This window comes from Melospiza georgiana, chromosome 5 (genome assembly GCF_028018845.1).
Source record: "Melospiza georgiana isolate bMelGeo1 chromosome 5, bMelGeo1.pri, whole genome shotgun sequence".
Lineage (NCBI taxonomy): Eukaryota > Metazoa > Chordata > Aves > Passeriformes > Passerellidae > Melospiza > Melospiza georgiana.
The window spans coordinates 3,157,157-3,178,602 of record NC_080434.1 but is presented as its reverse complement, the minus strand read 5'-3'; the positions used below and the strand labels follow the sequence as shown (position 1 = coordinate 3,178,602).

Below are 21,446 nucleotides of genomic sequence, written 5' to 3'. Positions count from 1 at the left end.
TTAGTATGTTTACATTTGTTACAAATCATACTTCCAGAATAGTAAAGAATGTGTAAAGATGTGAAATCTAAGAAAAATTAATTATTTCAGACAACAAGGCAGCACCTAGAAATTAGGATATTATACCTTATTGGCAAGGGAGCAATGCATAATATTTGCTATTGGGGCTGTGGCTACAAAACAGACTTTGAATCATCTGTGAAAGAGATCTCATAGCAATTGTGACAGATAATAAAGTTAGCATTTTTCTCTATTAATTGACTTTTCTAAGCTCCTTTGGTTGAATGTCTTTTGGCATGTCCTTTATTAGTTCTCTCCAGTTACAAATTAGAGTGATGGAAGTAGTGTTAATACTAATAATATACTCCTACACAATTATTTATCCATATAATTATCATTGTGTTGGTTGGAAAGGAAGAAGGGGCTTTGTTTAGAGAAATGCAAACGATATTGTGGGGTTTTGTCGTGGTAAGGTGTGGGGATGACCACTGGCTGAATCTTGTTGCTGCAATGACAAAAAAGCCCTCCCAAACGGTTGCACAAAATTAAACTCTTGTTCTTCACTGTGGAAATATAGGAGAAGGTGGAAGGTTAAAATTGCATTTTCTTAACCAGAACATAATTTTCTATTCTAGATTTCATCTGCTTGGGTAAGATTTTCTTAACAAAGTACTCTTATTTTTGTGTGTGTGCATGTGTCCGAAGCGTTGGACAAACCTGCTCCTATAGAAGAATGATTGCTAAGGACAAGGAAAGTTGTAATTATGTGTGCAGTTTCTTAATGATTTACTGACATGGAAGAATGGGCCTTTGAAGAATGTGGACCTTTCCTTATTGAACAGGTTAAAAAAAAATTATCATCAGAGAAAAAATGCTAGGCATTTTCTGTATGCCTTTCTTAGTGAGCAATATTTTGTTTGGTTATGAAACTTTAAATGTCATTTAAATGCTGCTGTTTGATTTCCTGTAAGGTGAGGCTTCATATGTCTTGCTTTTTCAGTCTTAATTTTCAGCATATTTAATGCTGCCTTTATTGTTATTTCCTCTTTCTTGTATTTTCTTTTTGCTTATAAGCATTTCTGTTTCCTCCTTTAAGAGATGCTTTCTGCAAAATATGTAGACGCCAGAGTTTTTATGTCCTGGAGCTAGAGATGAATGAAGCTAGTGGATTACCGGAGCTAGTGTAAATCTGCAGCTGACAGTCTATGCTCTGCTCTGACCCATGCTAAAGAAGATCGGTGACGTGCACAGAGGTAGTTCAGAGAGGAACTCAGTTAACAAGGGAAAATCTTTATGTAGCTGGCCAGCATGGCATAACCATTGTTCATCTACGAAGACGAGGGAAACCTCCTCTGGTCAGAAAGACCAAGCTCGGCGTTCTTTGGCGGCGTGTTGCGAGGCGAGAGATGGGGAGATGGCACCGCTCCCGCCCAGGCTGAGGCTTTAGCTTCTCGTGGGGAGGCCCGGAGGGGTGCGAGGCCTTGCGGCGGGGCGTGGCGTGGGGAGCCGCGGGTGGGCCCTGGCAGCGGGCGGTGCGGGCGGTGCGGGCGGTGCGGCGCTGCCGCCGCCGGGGCGGTGCGGGGGGCGCCCGCCGCGCCCCCATGCGCAGGGCGCGGGGCGCCGGCCCGCGGGGCGGCTGCGGCGGGGGGCTGCTCGTCCTGGGGTGAGTGTGGCGGCGGGGCCGGGGGCTGCTCCTCCCCGGGTGAGTGTGGCGGCGGGGCCGGGGGCGGCTCTTCTCCGGGTGAGTGTGGCGGCGGGGCCGGGGGCTGCTCCTCCCGGGGTGAGTGTTCCGGCGGGGCCGGGGGCTGCTCGTCCCCGGGTGAGTGTTCCGGCGGGGCCGGGGGCTGCTCGTCCTGGGGTGAGTGTTCCGGCGGGGCCGGGGGCTGCTCCTCCCGGGGTGAGTGTGCCGGCGGGGCCGGGGGCTGCTCGTCCTGGGGTGAGTGTGGCGGCGGGGCCGGGGGCTGCTCGTCCCCTGGTGAGTGTTCCGGCGGGGCCGGGGGCCGCTCCTCCCGGGGTGAGTGTGCCGGCGGGGCCGGGGGCTGCTCGTCCTGGGGTGAGTGTGGCGGCGGGGCCGGGGCTGCTCGTCCTGGGGTGAGTGTGGCGGCGGGGCCGGGGGCTGCTCGTCCCCAGGTGAGTGTTCCGGCGGGGCCGGGGGCTGCGGCCCGTGGCGGGGCGGTGTCCGCGGCCCGCCTGTTCTCCTGCCGGGGCGGCGGGAGCGCTGCCGCGGTGTTGTTGTCCCCGTGTAATGCCCGTCGCTGCGGAGCTTTCGGTGAGCAGCTGGGAGCTCTCCAGCTTCTGGTGTTCGCCTGCCAGCGCAGGGGAAGTGATGCTATAGATGTGCTGGGCGGGGTTTTTCCTATAGTTTTATTTTATTGCAATGATCTACCGGCGCGTCTAATGGCGTGTTGTCCAAGGAGTCAGGAGATGTAGTACAATAACATGCAGTGGAAAAATGTGGCAGAAATACTACTTTGCTCCAGCTCACATCAAGAGATAAGGACGCAGCCTGAAATTGTGCCAGGGGAGGTTTAGCTTGGGTATTAGTAAGCAGAAGGTAACAGTAAGTGGTTTCCTCCTCCAGTGATGTTTCATGGGAATCCGACCTGGGCAGTTTGAGCAGGTAAAGAGCAGTGAAGTGTTAAACCTTGGTGGCGGTATTAAGTTGTGGAAAAATACTAAGAACAAGGGTCAGCGATGAAAAAAATTGAAAGACCTTATAAAGCTCCCTGAGCAATAAATAACATGGCAAATGTTAGCCAGAGAGGGATGTACGGGAACAGAAGGAAACAGCATTCCCTGTAGAAGATAGACTGTGAGCTCACTGTTACTTCCTGAGAGATAGATTTTGGTGTTAGAACAAAATAAGACTCAAGTCATGGGTCTGGACTTCATGAATATTCATAGAGCCTCCTGGTGCTTACTGGCCAAAAGCAGATGCCTAGGGAAGAGATAGGATATGAAGTGCAAACACATGGAAATGCTTTCCACTGCTGTTTAACCAGCCTCGAAGAATTTTAAATTTAATGTCTTCTCTGATGCAAGTTCAAGCTGATGGTAGGTTTTGTTGTTTTCTTAACCAAGACATAGCAGTAGGATGTGTGATGTCCATTTGAGTAGAGAGGTAGATTTTGACATATGTGTATGTCTTTGTAATATGTGTAATGGAAAGATAAATCTACAGTTCTTGTCTAAAAGAAATGAAGAAAATTCTTGGAACTGTGAGCTGTTTTCCTATAGTTACTCATTCACAAATGTGCTTCGATGCTGTCATGCTGCTGTGAGGGTTTTATGGCATGAAAATAGGTGAAGCAATCAGTTGTTCTAAGTGCTTCCAAGGAGCACTTTCACACATCTGTGTATGTTCTGAAGAGCTGGGTTTAGCATATTAATGACCCAACTTCATGCATCGAATGTAATTATGAACAGTTGTGTAATTATAAACAATTTCCATCTAAAAAAACAAACACCCCCCCCCCCAACAAAAAGCCCTGCCCTCCCAAACAAAGAAAAAACATTCCTTCGTTAAACTGTTCTATGGGCAATTACTGGTTTGTGCCTTTGCTCTGTTGTTGCAGTAGTGAGGTGCTGATTCATTTGTGTGTGCTTCTTGCGAAGTTTGAAGTGCAAAATCCAAGGAGGATGGCAATGGAGTAAAGCAAGTCTCAAAAGTACATTTTTTTAAAGACACTTTTGTAAGTAAGGCAAATAAAAGCTATTTGGTTGCTTCAGGCAAATGTTTGTCTTGATGGATAGGACTGAAAAATGGAAAAATTCAACAGAGTAGTTGTCTTCCTCCTCTTCTCCTTTCCCCTGCCCTCCTCACCCCTACCTTTCCAGTGGAGATGTGAATTAACTTTATTTAAAATTATGGAATGTTATGTTTCTGTGTTTATAGGAAGGGACTGTCCAGAGGTTCCCCAAATCAGTGTCTCTCTGGAAAAAGTGGAGTGTCTCTTCCATCAGTTTTTGCAAGAAATGTTCAAGAAGCCATTGACAATTATACCTGGTATTCATGTACTTCTGAAATAATGCTTAATTAACTTACTTTTGACTTAGATATTTCCAGATTGGAGTTAATTTTCACTAATCATTCTTCCAATAATTCTCATGGATAATAACTATTGCACGATATAATCCAGGATACAAATTGACCTAACCTGCTGTTTAAAGGGTTTGAACTTTATCCCTGGTTTGTGATATGGATTTAAGCATTTTAAGACCATAGTAGAGGGCACTGATTAGGTCTGGAAGGGAAATCAGACTTCATGATTAAACTGAAAGTATGCTCGCCCATGTTGCAGGTTAGTTAACTTTCAAGACATTTTATTCCAGATGACACTGGTTAGGATTTGCCTGCACATCCTATTACCACTGCTTTCCCTGCATCCTGGGGTGGGTGGTAGCTGGCAGGGACCAGCTAAAACTTTGGGGGCTTGAGTTGCCGTGCCTCAATTTTAAAGTGCGCCAGATTTAGCAACATAAAAAGTGCTGCATAGGGACATGTAACTCAGTGCTGTTTGAAACATCTGTAGAGATCTTGTGCTTAGTTTTGCAAAAGTTTTCTTGTGGAAGCTTCTAATGTGAAAGAGTTAAAGAAACCTTATGTTATCTTCCATCTGTTTTTCATGTGATCACTAGCTGACGTGGAGAAACCAAAATAATTGTTTGAGCTGGAAACATAGATACATGCATATAATTATATTCAAAAACATAAACACATTCATATGCATATTTTAGAGTGCCATGGAGTTGCAGTGGTCTAAATGCATGCAAAAACTTAATAGTGTAGAAGGAATTGCCTTTGAGGTAGTAAATAGTACTAATGGGAGCATGTATTCACTCTACTTTAAACTATCTGCTTGCACCATTTACTTGATTTGTTGCTTTTTTTAAAAGATGTTTATACAGAAGATACATGTGTTCTTCATTTTAATTTGTCTTCTTTTCAGTGAGACACTTTCATCCCTTTCACCTAGTGATTGCACAACACCCACGGAGCTGAATAATTCTTGGTCTGGAATAAACAGCTATACTACTAGTTTGTCTACTGAAAGAAGTTCGATTTACTCCTGGAGGGATGATGTATGTCACAGAAGCTTTTATATTACTCTTTCTCTAAATATTGTAGAAATACTAGTTTTTTACTGATGTTGGACATGCAGCACCTCATCCATAATAGCCTAATGAATAAGTGTATTAATTGACTCTTTAAAAAATAGTTTTATTTGCATGATGGTATTGGTGCAGCTGATGTGTAACAAAGGAAAATAGAATAAAATGATAAGTAATGAAGTTTGGGGAAAAAAAGCTGTTTTACTGAAGAAGGTAGGCTTAGGTTTTTGAGTGCAAGCAAATGATAAAACATGTCCTTTCAAACACTATATAGTGCAGGCAATGTCTTAATTCAACTTTTCTCAAGGTTTTCAGTTATGAGGTACATTCATGAACATGCATTTAAATTTCCCAGTCTTGGTAAACATTTAGCTCTTACATGAACTTAGTTATTTTTTGTAGATGATGCAAAGAGAGGTCCTACTGTTACAAAGGCTGACCTCTGAGGCATACCTGGTGCAGGCTGGAAGTTGCAGCATTGCAGTTGCTGCCACGTTTCATTTCAGAAAACCTTCTGTGGCTGGTAGTGGTAGTTCTGCCATTCTTTTTGCATAATGCCCTAACCTTTAGCGTACTGACCCGACCTGTCGCTGCCAGCCCTTCAGGAGAAAGCCTGACTCTGGATATTACGGTAACCTGTGTGAGAGTTATTTCCTCATTCCGTGTGATCCCTTCTGTGGCCTGAAGTGCTTGGAGGCATCCAGCTGGAAGGGAACAAGCATAATTTGGGCCTTGAGTTTTATCAGTTTTTTAGTGTACCAAAGTGTCTAAAGTACGTGGCAAATGTCATTACAAACAGTGCCTAGCTGAGGAACCCTCAGCCAAGTGCTTGTCTCCCCGTCACTGGATAAAATCAGGCATTTCTCTACTATTTTCATTTGCCTTTATGGTAACCTACTATCTAGTAGCACTGAGTTGTAGGTTTAGTGAAGAAGTATGGAAGGGCATTTCTCACACTGACAGCTGTTTCCTAAGCCCTAGACTAGGTCACACAGGCATAAGGTGCTCCCTCTTTGCCCTCTTAGCTGTTGTACTTAGAAAGAAAGAAGAAGAGGACTTCTTGAAAGAGCAGGGTGCCCTGGGTGCTGGAGATGCAGTGTGCGTGCTTCACATTGGCACAGAGAATAGGCTGGAAGTCTGAACAACTTATAATGGTTGTTTCTTTTTTTTTCTTTTTTTTTTTTTAATAGGGCTAATTCTAGGCAGCTGTATGTTATACGTTAATGTCAAAGAAATACAGTCTTGTAGTTCCTTTTTGCTAAATCATCTTGTTCAGGCCAGCTGTGTGGGGTCTTTTGGGTGTTTGTTTATTGGGTTTTTTTTTCTGCACTGTGGTATATAAATTGTGTCAAAAATATATAGTCTGAACATGCATTTTGACATGCTCAGCGAAGTTGATTCGTGTTGTTCTGTTCTTTAAATATTACAGAAATTTTAGTATTCGTGCATATTTGCTAACAACTATTAACTTTATAATATATAGGAATTTGATAAAGCCAACACACAGAGAGTGCAACAGTTGTTTTGGGAGATTGATGAATTGCTGTTTGAAGGAAAAGTGACCTCAAAAACAGAGAACCTGCAGGCAGAATGTGCAGATTGGGTTGAACAATTTCCTCATATAAGGTAAGGAAATTCTTGCTAGTAGTAGTTTAAATCAGTTACCATTGTAATTTGATTTTTGGGGGTACCCTCTTATGGTTTGGGCATCACCAACACTTGTGCATTCAGATCTCTGTGCCTGGGACTGAGCTGTGCCATAGCTGTCAGTCAATCTGGGCAGTGGTGCTTTAGCAACTGATGCCCTTCATTTTGATTAATAAAATGATTGCAGGCAAAGTTGTTCAGAAATTATTTTATTATATAATTTAGTGTAAATTTATTAGAGTTACTTTTACCTTTTCGCTCTTCCTCTCTACGTTATGCGTGTTGGAGTTCACACATTTTCAGAACTTCAACTGTAGCCTTAACTTTCCATGTAAACACTTTTGATTAGCACTTTTACTCACATTAGGTGGATACTGGAGTTGGATAAGTCAAGTCACAGATGTTAATTGTCTTCTGCATCTTATATAGTTTTTTCATAAGGAAGGAGGTGTGTTTACTTTTGTCTGGCTTTAGAATAATCTAACAAGTTTTACTGTTTGCTCTTAAAATTTATAAACTAGAATCTCATAATGTGTAAATCAGCTTAACTTTAATGACTTAAATAATAGGCAATATTAAGGTACCACACAAGGCTCTGGCCCCTCAAAGCAGATGTAAGTTGTGCTTTTGCATTGCCTACTGTTTGCAGGTGCTTGTATTCTGGATATTTGCATATGGCTAAGGTTTCCATCTGTGACACTGCTTGTTCTCTCCTTTTTATTCAGGGTTCTAGGAAAGCAGCTCCTAGTGCCAAAGGATGAAGGCTTTCAGCATTTTCAGAGCAGAAATGATGCCCGTGTAGATACTAAGTGTGTGCCTGGCCTCCTTGAATGTACTGGTCATACAAAAGAGTATGTTAATTTTTTAAAGTTTCCCTTTTCAGAAACATGTACAAATATTACTCTTATATTACTGAAACATGTCAGTATAACTAAATATGCACTTTCTCCTTTCTTTGAATGTTTACTTCTCATTTTCTTGATATTTTTTTCAGGCTCTGCATCTCAGGCTCTAAACTGATCCCAACAGTATCTCCAATACATACATCACTGCATTCAAGTTCCAGTAGGATTTCTACATCAGACTCAGCCATGTATTCCTTCCTGGAAGAAGAAATTTATGATGAGGATGGAAAAATAGAGGAATATCTTGCCTTTGACAACAAGGAACTGTAAATAACAGATATATGTATTTTTGAAGAATGTAATGAAAAAATATCAATGAACTGAGTCAGGGTTACTAAACTGTGTTTCTCTTCTGCCCCTGTGTTCGGTAGCGCAGTGGTCAGGACACTCACTGGGCATGTGGAAGATTAAGATTAAGCTTAGTGGTTTAAAGCTCACATCTCCCATTTCAGAGGAATGTCTTAACTAGTTGTTTTGAGGTATTTGATGCATGGAGATTCAGTAAAATGAATATTTAATTTTAAGATTATTTTAATTTTGAGGATGAAGGCATTCTTTCTCCCCAAGTGAGTGCCTTGAGCGTCAGGGTGTTTAGTGTCATTACACTGTTTGTGCTGTCATTGTCTGCCCTAATGAGTCTTAAATTCTTTCTGTGCAGAGTACAGCAGCTTTGTGAGGAGAGCTGCATGTTACAGCCTGCATTTAGAGCACTCTTGTGAGTGACGAGTCATTCAGTCATCTTCCTCACAGTGCAGCCTGGGTTTCCTGTGAGCCAGTTGAATGTTCCAGGAGTTTGGCTACTGGGTGGATGAAAGGTCATCATGTGCTGCTTTCTAAAAGGCCTCTAAAAGGGGAAAACTTTGGTGGCACTCACTGGGCACAAAGCTTTTTGTGCTTAGGCCTTATGCACACTCAGAACAAAGACGTGGTTGTTCTGAAAACCTGAGGAACCTTTCAGGGAGAGACCATTTCAGTGCTCTTTTTGAAAGAGAAGGCTGGAATTGCTGCCTTTTTAGGAAGCATTTAGGTTTAAGAATGCTCTCAGTAGTTTTAATAAGTAAACAAACTTAATTTGGGAGGGAGACTTGTCTGAGGGTATGTTTCTCTCTTTTGTCTCCTTCATATGCTACTTGTTTCCTTCAGTTGTGAAATACCTTGTTCTCCATAACTAAAATATTAGGTGTTACAAAGCCTGACAGGAGAATAGCTTGGTCATTTTGTGAGTTGGACCAATCAGCCACATCTCACATACAGTTAAGAATTATGCAGTGTGGCTTGAGGAAGAAGTGAAGAAGTGAGAGAGAAGAGAAGAGAAAGGGAGGTAGTAGAAACCTGTAGGAATTTGGAAGCATCTTTTTGATCTCAAAAAAAAAAAAAAACTCCCAAAAACCCCTTTCCTTAGGAAAAAATACAATGGCATTAACAAAAAGAAAAAAGTCAAAACATTCTTTCTCAGAGGGTGTACTAGAAGACCAAGTTAGGAGATGTTGCTAAAACATATTTCCCTAGAAACAGAGGAAACGGAAAAAAAAACCTAAACAGCGTAACTGTTCTTACTGTAGTGCATAGGAATAAGGTATGTGCAAGCCTATGGGCTCTACTGTTCTTGTTATACTGCAGAAATCCTTTAAAGTTGTTTCATCTCTGATCAGTGGTGGAAAATTGCAGATGTGTGCAGGTACACAGGGCATGCTGAGAAAGAAATTTTCATGTGAGAGTCCTCTTGACAAATACAACAGATGTTGTTGCCTATTTTATTGTAAAAAGCATAGGATTTAGTCTCAAATGACTGTGCCACATACAAAACTTTTTCCTAGACCTGTAGATCTTTCTTTTGTAATGCCCTAATGGGATTTTTAAATTTTTCAATGGCAAGCAAATGAAAAAGAAATCAGTATATGTATTTGATAGGTTCTCTTCCCTTAGCTGAATTTGAGTTTGAATTTTTTGGTTATCTCCAGCTGACTGCCTTTTCTTCCATGTGTGTGTTTCTCTATTGAAGGAGGGGGTGGTGGGAGGAAGTCAATTCCCATGGGAATTCTTTTGAATTTGTTTCCTTTATTAGTGAGGATGAGATTTGGGAACAAAAGAAAATGCGTCTTTCTGAGAAGAGGTGTAAGCGTGGCATTCCCCCTGTTTCTCCCAATGCCTGTATCAAAGATGCTGTGGCTTCTGAAGTGTTTGATCATATCTGGAGCAATGTCATTGGAATATTGGAGGAACTGATTAAAAAAAATTGGGAAACTAGTATCCCAGGTATTTGATATTTTCATTTGAAAATATGGTATTTGTTGAATCTAATTCAGAAAAGTCATCCTTCCCCATCTGCTTAAATTAAGCAAATGTTCCAAGCTTTAGTTAAGATAACCAGTGCTGTAGAACTGTAACATATGCAATGCCTTGCCACAAGAATGTGTGCACACACATGCACCTAAAATAAATCTTTCTTCCTAATTTTCAGGGAGTTTTGTATGAGAGATGTAAATAGAAAAATACTGAAATAGCTTCATTGCAAGAGAGTGTGTTTTAAAAAATAAAAATATTAATCACTGGCTTGAAGATGCAAATTGATGCTGTTAGTCATCATTAGTCAGGGGATCACTGACAATGTGATCTGGAACCTAGGAATCAGAGTCTCCTAGTCCTCATTGTTAAAGCTTTAGAAATAGAAAGAACCCTTGGGTGGTCAGAATGTTAAAGTGAGATAGACAGTCTTGCTGATGTGCAGGAATTCATGACTTGAATATAGGAGGAAGAAAAGGTGACACGTGGAATTTTCTTCTATGTTTTCATATTCTAACAGACTGTAGTGAGGAAAAGGAAAAGCTAGGAAAAATAGGTAGAAGTGAAAATCTATTTAGTGTGCATGTGTTATCTCTGGAGGCTGAGGGGAATTTCAGTTCTTTCAATGTATTTTAAAAGGACGGAAGTAACAGAAGAATAACTGAGGGTGGATTTTGGAAGTTACCTCTAATGTAAGGTACACCTGACCTCAAATATAAGAATACAACAAAGTAAGAAATGGCAAAATTTTTCTGAATGCTTGCAGCATCAGGACGTAACATTTCAGGTTTTTCTGTAATTTAAAAGTTCTTTTGACAGCGCAGGTGGATTGTTTAGCTCTCTGTATTATATTTTAGGGAGGATCATTTAGCAGTGTTATGATAGGTTTGCCCTTTTATATTTTTAAAGGTCATGTAGCTAGTATTTAAACTAGGAAGGAAAAGAATTTGAGTTTATAATAGAAATAAGATGGTAACATATACTCAAAATGAAACAGTGTATAGCTGCTGTCAGAGGGTAGTATCAATAGACTTTTTATTTGATACATTTTTTTTTTTTTTTACTTCTTAGAAAGGAAAAGCTCTGGGGATTTTTAGACAGCATTTCCAAGGTCTTATCTGTATTTTCTTAAACAACCACCTCTGAATCTACCTGTATAGGCCAGCTTGTATGTCAGTGTCAGAGAAAGCAAAGACAAATGGAAATGCTTTCAAAAACCCATAATATATGTTAGATTTTTAAATAGCATGGAAATATAAAGCTATGTGCAACTCTTTATTTACTGTTGTCCTATTGCTTGAACCCCAAGAAATGATGGCTGGTAAACATAGAAAATACTTCTTGTTCCCTCTACTTTTTTTGCTGTTGTGCAGAGTGTGACCAACAAATAGAAAAACTGACAACTGTTACAGCAAAACTGCTGCATTTGCCAGCCATTCATATTACAGCAGATGTTGGGACCATTCCACTTTTCAGAGGCTCTGAAGCACAAAGTGTATCTTTTGGGGCTCCTTCAGTTTCATCACAGGTAAAAATAAAGCAAACCTCTCTGTCAAATGTTCTTTTTTTGGTCAAACCTTGGACAGTCTTGAGTGAAACTTGAAAAGGCTCTTTTTCTTTATTTCCTCTGGTTTTTTTTTTCTTCTTTATACTAATTATAGGTACTTTAAGTCATCTGATTTAAAATGAGGTTTAATTCAACGTTCATTTTTTGTTTATTGTCAATTGTTTTTCTTTGGTGGTTCTGAAAGGTACAATTTACCTCTAAGGTATTGCTGCCATTGATTTGCGAAGTCTTGTTACATTTTTTTCTGTCCTTAAAAATTAATTATGCTTTTATTGTGATCCAGTAATTTCTTCATGCTAGAATTAAGAAGATAAACTGGGATGTGAAGTTGCAACTTGAAGAGCTTTTCTCACAACACCATGAGTTTCAGAGTCTCCCATTCCTTCTCTTTTTCTTTGCTTCTTGTGAAAGGGGATTCTGCAGTACATCCACTAGCACGCTGGCACTAGGCCTGTCTTTGTAGAAACTCATGTTTATATTGATAAAATGTCCTGCTTGCTGTCTCCTCCCTCTGTCTTCTGATTAGTGTATTGCACATTTGTTTCCTTTTTCAGCCACTGCTTCTGTTTGTGTTTTTTTTTTTTTTTTTCTCTCCTGTCTCTCACTGCTGAGTTCAAGTGACTTAATTTTCTTCCATCAACTCTTTTTCCATGCTTGCTAAAGAGTGAGATAAGGAACACAGGAAAGATAGCACAGCAGTCTTGGTTCTCCCTGTGGGTGTGCTTTGTTCTATAGCAGTCCCAGCAGCCAGGAGAAGTAAAATCCTTTGATAAATCATGCCCCTGTGCTGAGGGAACATGAAAAGTTTGAAGAATCAATCTTTGGCTTCAACTGAAATTTATATTGTAAATCGAGTTGCAATTCAGTAACTAAATTACACAAATTTTGTTTATAAAAATACGATGAAGGTAAGCAAAAGAAAAAAGCATTGTTGCCCCATCTACTCCTGAGAATTATACTGAACCATCTTAAAAGGAACTAGAAATAAAAAACAAGTAAAATTCCTCTTAACTATGTGCTTTTTTGAGATCTTCCTTCTAAAAAAGTAAAGGTTAACACATAGTTGTTGCTTTTAATAGGTTTACCGTTTCTCCAGCAACTTCTGCAGTGATCTGAGTGGTGTGATGACAATTCAAGCAAAACCGCTCCAACAGAGGCATGCTGCTGTGGCAGAAAAACACCAGTAGGTGACATTGACATTTTAAAAATACAACATAATTCACATTATTCACATAAAAAATTTTTTGCAATTAGAAAAAAAATGGTAAAAAAGGCAGTGGTCTTGTGTGATCTTGTGATCACTGATATGATAGTAATTTGCACAGGTAAAAATGATGCACTGTTAAACCCTTGTATTTCTTGATCCTAATTCCTTATTTCTTTTTCTTTCCCTAGGAATGAGCAAGAAGACAAACAGCATACCAGTACCTCCAGCACTCCAAATTCAGCACATGCTAGGTTGGGGAGAATTTCTGATAACAGTGTTCTCTCACCATCTCCGGCTCTGCTGGCATCTTCTAGGAAAGTACCAAGGTTACCTTCTCTCACCTCTGACCATCCCTGCTCAGAAGTTCCTAATATGCACAATGATGAAATCCGTAAAGGAAAAAAAAAGTAAGTTTTCATTTTATTCTTTTCTCAGAACTTTACTAAAATTTCACCACTGAAGGATTTTGAAAAATACTTGAGACCTAACCCATGATTTATTATTAATTTTAGAATTCAGAGGGAAGAAGAAAGCAAACAGAGCCATGATTGTTTTTGAGGAAAGGCGTTTGTTCTACTTCTTTATTGCTGTATTAGGTGCTGTTACTTTCTGTAGCTGAGCTTTATAAAGAAATCTACTACTTAATAATTTCATATTACTTCAGTGAAGAAGTCTGTAAGGTGAATGCTCCTAAAACAGGAATCCTTAAAATTCTGTAGGGTTGGCAGTAGTTTATCTTCTGCTCGTGCACCTGCGACCCGGAACAAGTTGCCACCAATAAACTCCGAGGCTGTTGAACAACGTGTTTCAGTACCTCGAATGCAGCAGAGCCCTGTAAGTTGTGTTCATTAAAGTAAAGAATTTCAAGCTGTTTAGAAATAAATTATCCTATGTCACTTGTTGAAGTGAGTAATTTTACAGCTTGTGTTGGTTTGTATTTAATACATAGTTTTAACGTGCTAATGTGTGTTACATTGGGGTGCAATTACAATGCGAGAGGAGGCAGTTCAAAACCTTAGATCACAGATCATAGTGGAAAGTGTCTGACAACAGAAAAATCTGGTTAAAAAAAAAGTTAAAAAGAACAAGCCTACAAGATGACAAGATAGTAACCTTGCTCTTCTATGCATCTGGATTTAAATAGCTCTTTTCATTGTTTTATTCACTAATAACTGAAAAAAGCCAGATCTTATATTGGCTAGTTTTGAAGGCTGAGGCAGTAATCAATCACCAGAATGAAAGTAAATTTACATGTTGATATATTGACATGCCAACATAGAAACAGTCTTGCATCTGTTTAAAAAACAGGTAACACTTAAATTCGTGCTTTTGGTTATTGAAAACATATTTTTCTTACCTTCTTGTAAACTTTTGTATGTGAACAGAAAAAAAATATTTTAACTTACTCAATCGCTGCATTCTCTTAATGCTCTTCCTAATTTTCTCAGCATCAAGAACAATATACTCAGAGCAGAGTGTCAAGTGCAATGGCTGGCAGGGCAGAGCAGCAGCCACTCAGAGAAAGAACTGTTACTGTTGATCAATTTCCAAGACCCAACACAACTCATACATTCAGGGTATGTTACAGTGTAAGGGGAGACATGGAAAAAGGGAGGAGGTTTTCTTTCATGCCTGCTGTTGGTTTACAGAAGGTCTCGTTTCCTGACTTCTGATGTACAGGGATTCCTGCTATCTCTAGAGATGATGATGCTAAAAGTCTTGGGGAGGGTGTGGTACTGTTGTATGAAGAATTTTTTTTTCAGGTTTTGAGGGGGTGTGTGTGCTAGAAGTGTGCAGTTTTAGTGCAGTGTTGAGCTTTGCACTTTGGTAGGGTCCAGTCTGCTGGACTAGATCGTAAAACCATAATCGATCTCTTTCCATAGATAAGTGTATCTCACTAGGTAAGAGTATATCTTTCCTTTGTACAGAGAGACACACCTCAGAAGAAGTCACTGACTCCTGTGGATTTTGCTAACCACAGAAGGACCGGTCAAGGATTTTTGATAACAGGTAGGCAAAGGAGAATGACTTGAAAGGTAAAAGGCCAACAAAGCTTATTAACCCATCATACTGTCAAAAAGTCTAGTGCTTAGGGAGAGCCATCTCAGCATAAAAGAACAACAGGTTTTCTTGGCAGGATCTTTTGAGTTTGGTTCTGAAGTTTCTCCTCACTTGCTCAGAGGTAGTCCTAACTCTTATGGGTAGGGATCCTTTGAATCTTCTTTTTCTTGTTATGACATGAAAGGGAAAAGGAAGAGGAAAAAGATTCAGTCTCATAATCTCATTTTTGTTTTTTTAGCATTTTGACATATTTACAACTATAGCAAGAGTATGTGGTGTACTGGCAAGATATTTTTGCAGCTTCTAGAGTAGTACCACACTTGCATGCTGGTGAACTGCTAATGACAAATTTTATTTTAGGTCTGAAATTAATAAACTTCTTTTGTGTAGGAAAACTAGTTTTGAAAATGTACATTTTAAATAAAAATATAAAGCTCTCATGAAAAACAAATTAGTATTGATTTGCATCTCTGTCTTGAATTTACAACCCCAAAAAAGAGGGCAACCCTCATTTTGTTTTATTTTTACAATAAAGCTGACTATCTAGGTTCCTGGTATTTGAGTCCTTATAAGTAATCTTTACTTGTTTGGAAGTTCCTTGAGTTTAAATAATTATATCATTGACAAAATTATATAACAGGTGATGTAAGAATAAGGGCAGGTTAGCAAATATTGATCTGAGCACATTGGTGGAAGTAATTAATATATAGTGGAAGTAATTAATATATAATCTTGGAGTGTCTTTCAGAAACTACAACAATTAGCAATGTTTTATATTTTCCAGGTTCACAGAATTACTCCAGATCCTTTCAGAAAAATCCTCCAAACTCAAAGAAGAGATTTCAGATTGCTTCTTAACCTGTTTTAGGAAGAAACAGAAACCCTCTGCACTGATTGAAAGACTGAAGCACTAAATTTGCTTGTGTAACAAAGAAGGTGTGCATATGGTGGTGTCTGCTGAGCCTTGCAGTCCTCAGGATGTCTGCATTGCGTTCTTTTAAAATTATTTGACCAGAGCTTAGATTAAAAATTATAGCAAAAGGAAATAAATGGTTGAGGTGTCTGCTCTGCAGTACCAAGAGACTGTGTCTGCACTTTCTTCTCAGGCATTCTTCCTTTTTATGCCTTTCCTAGTGAATTGTTTTTCTACCTATCAAATAAGATACTTTTAGAATATAATGTGCTGTTCCCACTTTTTTGTTTCCTTAAAGATGTTCTAGTCTGTCTAAATATTAGTCATATATAAAATTTATACTTTTAAACAGAAGTTTGCAGTACTTCCTCTTTAACTGTTGTTTTAAGGTTTCTCCATTTTTCAGTCTGTCTGCTTATTATTATATTATAATATTTTATCTCTTACAAGTATGATCTGTACCAGCCATTTTTTCTTCCTTTATTTCTTTCAAAATCTCGTTTATTGCTGTTCTGATCATCAGTAACCACGGGAACTGCTTGGATAAACTTGTTTACAGCAAGTAATATTTTTCCTGCCAAGCCAAGCATTTATAGATGCTGAGCAATTGAACCACATGCTGACAAATCTGTAGGACCATTCTCACTTTTTGTGATTTCTTGTACAGATGAAGAGAAGAGCAGAACAATAAGCTTCTGTGGCTTAAAAAGAGAGATTTGCTAATTACTAGAGCAGCAATGGATTGCTCTCAGGTGGTAAGAGAGAGGAAGAGGGATGTTACTATCTACCAGAAGTATATTAACATTTCTCCCTTTTGGTCAGTCTTTGGGCACCTGACAATCACTGGTCATCTTACATCCTGATAATCGTTGTAGACTCATTCCAGGTTGGAAGGGACCTCAAGGATCATCTGGTCCAGTCTTTGCTGGTGAAAGCACAGTCTGGATGAGTCACCATCACCCTGTCCTGCTGAATCTTAAGTATCCAGTGCTGGGGAATCCACCACTTGCCACATAATGGAGAGATTATTCCAAAGGCTGATTATTCTCCTTGTGGAAAGTTTTGTCTTGTGTCCAGTTGGAATATTCCCAAGCGTAACTTGCACATATCACTCCTCACTTTTCCATAAGACTCCTTATAAAAAGGGAATCTCCAACTTCTTAGTAGACGCCCTTTAAATACAGGAACACAGTAATAAGGTGTGCCTAAGCTTATTTTCTCCCAGCTGGAAAAGTCCAGTTTTCTCAGCTTTTCCTCATGTGACAGGCTACCCAGTAATTTGGTCATCTTTATTGCCCTTTACTGCACCTTCTCCACCCTGTCCACATCTTTTTTGTATAGCAGGGACCAAAACTGAACACAATATTCAGATGTGGCCTGCCCAGAACTGAGTAGAATGGCGTAGTTACTTTATTTCTCCTGGCATTGATGCAGCCAAGTCTTGTATTGTCTTTCTTTGCTGCAGCAACAGACTGTTCACTCACAGTGAACTGCTTGTCCACCAGGACCCTCTATGCTTTTCCATAGAGCTGTTCCTTAGCCAGATAGAGAGCAGCACCCAGCCTGTGCTGCTCTCCTGGATTGTTTTTCCATGTGCAGGACCTTATATTTGTCCTTACTGAACTTCATAAGGCTCTTGTTAGCCTAATTTTTTAGCCTGTCCAGGTTTTCCTGCAGGCTGGCTCTCCCTTCCAAAGTGTCCACTGCCTCACTCAGTTGGTATCACTGACAAACTTCATCTGAGTATATGAAGTTGATCCCATAATCCCAACCACTGATGAAGATGCTAAACAGCCTTGGGCCCACTGTGGTTCCCTGGGGGACTCCACTTGTGGCAGTTGCCAGGGTGAGAGGGAGCAATTTCCCACCACCCTCCAGGTGTGGCTGGGCAGCCAGTTTCCAACCCACTGCACGGATCACAGATCCACGCCATCACATACACATTTCTGTAGGAGGAGGCCATGGGAAACCAGATCAAAAGCCTTGGAGATACCCAGGTAGACAACGTTCAAGCAGGTTCATTTGTTGTAAGAGGCAATCAAGTTTGTCAAGCAAAATTTGTCCATGGTCAATCTGTGCTGGCTTTTCCTAATCATGGACTCCATTTGACTTGTAACAGTGCCCAGGAAAATTTTTTCCATAGGTTTCCCAGGGAATGAAGTAATACAGATGGCCCTGTAGTTTTCTGAGTCCTCTCTGAAGTCCTTGTAGACAGGAGTGACATTAGCCCCCTTTTAGTCTTCTTGGATGTCCCCCAAATACCACAACTCAAAAATTATGGCGAGTCGCCCCACAGCTATATGGGCCAACTTTCCTAGGTTGGATACTGTCAGAGCACATTGATGTTAGAGGTCAAGCTCCTTTAATAGCTCACACAACTACCCTTCCTTCACAGATACTGGGTCTGTGTTTGCATCAGCCAGGATTTTTTCACAATGGGTGGAGCTGACAGAAGGACAAGGATGAAGAAAGGGTTGAGTACCTCTGCCTTTTCAGCCTTGTTGGTGACTAATTAATCTCTCCTGTTAAACAGCAGGAAAATGCTTTCCTTCTGTTTCCTCTTGTTTACATACCTATCCTGGTTTCGCCTGGCATAGAATTTGTTTTCATCCTCCTACCTGGCACAATGCTCTGTTTTAAATTGGTATGAGAATAATACTGATTGCACCCTAATGTTTTAGTTCTTGCTAAGTTGTGTTTGCCCAACAGCAAAGACTTTTCAGTGCTCCATGCTCTGCCAGTGAGAGGCTCCACAAGAAGCTGTGGGAGGGCATGGTCAGGACAGCTGACCCCAGCTGGTCAAAGGGATATTCCATACCACAGAAGGCCCTGCTCAGTACATGAACTGGGGTGGGGGGTGGTTGGAAGGGACTTGTTGCTGCTTGGGGCTGGACTGAGGTCAGTGGGTGGTAAAGAATTGTTTTGTGTAATTGCTTCTTGTGTTTCTTAGGTTTTGTTCCTCTCTCTTATTTTCCTGTTTTCATTTTACTCTATTATATTTAAATCATTAAACTTTTCTTATCTCCACCCATAGGTTTTATTTATTCCCTGATACTCTACTCTGTTCCACTGAGATGGGGTGTATGCATGGTACTTTGTCATGGTCTAAGCCATGATAGTACTTGCAGAACTCTTGTAGTTTTTGACATCTCACAAATTTCCATTTGAGCTGAGGTTTTGCTTTTCTAACTTCATCTCTGCACACCCTCGCCATGGCCTTATGCTTACTTGGATGTAATCCTGAAACCCAGAAGAAGATTCACAGAGAACTGGGACAAGGTGTTTGTTTGGTAAGTTTTCCATTCCTCCTTTATCAAGATTGAAGAAATTGAGATAGGAATGCACCCTGTGGCCATTCTAGGGTTTTAGGTAGCAAGAGGTGGCTGGAATGGGTGCTACAATGTCTGCAGGAGAGAGTACAGAAAGTTTTCCAGGTAAAGGGTAGGGTTTTTCTCTTTTTTATTTTATGGTAAAGCAGTTATAGATAGCCACCTATTTGCTGTTTTGATCCTTCTTCCTTTCCTTTTTCTCTTAGGTGAAGGATATCAAGGATATTATAATAATATAACATAATATTGCTGTTATAACTTGTGCCTTACCAAGATTTTCCCTGACCTGGAGGAGTTTAGTCCTGAGTGATTCTTCCCTGAACATTATAAGGAAGAGCACCTGTATAGTTCCCAAATATTTAATGTTGTTGACAGTTTTCATGCATCCATCACTTTGTAACTGACATTTCTGGTCTCACTAGGGGCTGATGTGAAGGATATTTCACCCCTATTTCCCTTTCAATCTTGTGATTGCTTTCATGGTAGGCTTTTCAGCTGAGTGGAGATGTCATGGTGTCAGTAGCAGGGCTGCTACTGGGGTGGCCTCTCTGAGAAAAGGCTAGAGAGGAGAACAGTTCCTGCTGGCTCCACTCTGGATCCACTGCAGGACACAGCGGAGCTAAGCAGCCAAACCAGTGGCACTTCAGTGAAAAAGTATTTACAAGTGTACAAAAAAAAAAGCTATGAAGTGTGGGGAGGGAAAAGAGAGGGAAACAGCAATGCAAACACCAAGCTCTGAAGGAGGAGGAGGGAATGGTCCAGGTTCCAGAGCAGAGATTCCTCAGCAGCATGTGGAGAAACTATGCTGGAGCAGAAGAAAAGAATGAGGAGGGAGCAGCAGAGAGGAACTTTTGTCTTTGTTTTTAGCTTCCTCATTATCTGTTTTTAACTGCCTGCAAATTAAATTGAATTTCCAGATTTGGCTCTGTTTTGCCCAAGATGGTAACCAATAAGCAATCTTTCAGTCTATTTTGGCTCATAAGCTTTTGTGTCCTGTTGAGGGAGGGGAGTGAATGGGGGGTCTGACTGCTGGCCAAGGCTAACCCACATCAGCTTCTAAGAGGATGTACAGCTATGACTGTGTTATGTGGACAAAGAACTTCCTAGAGCAAATACTGATACCAAATCTTCCATGCTGCAAGAATGCAGGTAGCAGATTTGCAGTGCTGTGCTTCTGTGCCCCACAAGTTTTTCCTAGCCTTAAACTGCCCTGTTTATTCATTCTTCATGACCTCTGGCTCGCTTAATGTAGTGTGTTGCATGCTGCTACATGCTTTCTTTAAACTTGCTGGAGTTTAGCAAGGGCGGCCCTGTACAATCTAGCCAAATCACACAGAAGTGGGTGGAATCTTCACTTGTGACCTTGGAGGAGTTGTGATCATCCAGCTTGGGAGTGTGTCCTTTCCTGGAAACATTGATAAATAAACACAGGTGTGGTGCTTTGGTAGCTACTTAGTGTTGTCTATTAGTTATGCAAACACAACTAACACCTTATCAGAATTGCTGTGAAACAGTGGTCTGTGTTCTGGGGCATGAGTGGTGGTCTCTGTTATTGTAAGTCACCTTTTTATCCTGGTAGGGAAGATTATGATTTCTTAGCAGGCAGGCTTTTGTATTCTGTTGCGGACAATTCATTCATGTAAAATGTCTTGTAGTGAAGGAGCCAAACAGTTGCTGCTGTACAGTGAACCCTGGGTTGCAGAAACCAAGCAAAGTATGCTTGATGGAGATGGCATCAAGCCAATCAGTGTCTCTGAAAAACAGCTGTGGTCTCTGTCACAAATGCTGTTAATATCCTTTACCTGTGTGAGAAAGCGCCCACAGAAGGATTTGAAGCTGGAGTCTTCCTCAGGATTTGTTCTTGGAAGACTAGACTTCAGGTATGAACCTTTAGTAGCCTTGTTTGAACATGAAATTTAGTATCAGGTCCTAAAATTCCTCTCTGAGGACTGGTGAGATCTCTGAGCTCTCCACCTGTCCAGCTGATGACATATTTTGAAATGGAGACATACTGTGTTACGTTTTCTTTGTCCAGGTGATGGCTATTGATGTCTACAAATATCCTGTTTATTTTAGAGTAGCTTTCTGCATAATGGTTAATCATGTTGCAATGGTGTGTGTTTAGAAAGAGAGAAGCTCTTGCTAAGAAGGCCTTTCTTAAGAAAAAAACAATTTTTCAGAATGGGTTGTGTGCTTTTCTGTCCAGCTTGGCTGCTGAGCTATTCAGCTTGTACTTCAGCTTGGCTGCTGACCTCAGCTATCTTCTGCAGTGGATCCAGAGTGGAGCCAGCAGGAACCCCCCCTCTGTTGTATCAGATCTGCTTTAGACTTGATTTGCTTTGATTTGGTTTTGTTTTGGTTTTTTTTCTTGCTGCTAAAGATGATTTTATTAGTTTTTCTTGTTGAAGAATCCAGGCTTCAT

The 21,446-nt window shown here is 40.5% G+C and overlaps 1 protein-coding gene across 1 annotated transcript; it reads left to right on the top strand.

Moving 5' to 3' along the window:
* Positions 1-1,601: 1,601 nt before the first annotated feature.
* FAM149A (family with sequence similarity 149 member A) lies at positions 1,602-16,049 on the top strand. Its single transcript, XM_058025229.1, has 14 exons — positions 1,602-1,663; positions 3,896-4,006; positions 4,950-5,082; positions 6,596-6,738; positions 7,485-7,610; positions 7,754-7,930; positions 9,730-9,920; positions 11,321-11,475; positions 12,594-12,697; positions 12,910-13,128; positions 13,441-13,555; positions 14,170-14,298; positions 14,650-14,731; positions 15,567-16,049. Exons 1-14 carry the CDS (start codon positions 1,602-1,604, stop codon positions 15,638-15,640), a joined length of 1,821 nt encoding a protein of 606 aa, XP_057881212.1. The 3' UTR covers positions 15,641-16,049.
* The last annotated feature ends 5,397 nt before the right edge of the window (positions 16,050-21,446 follow it).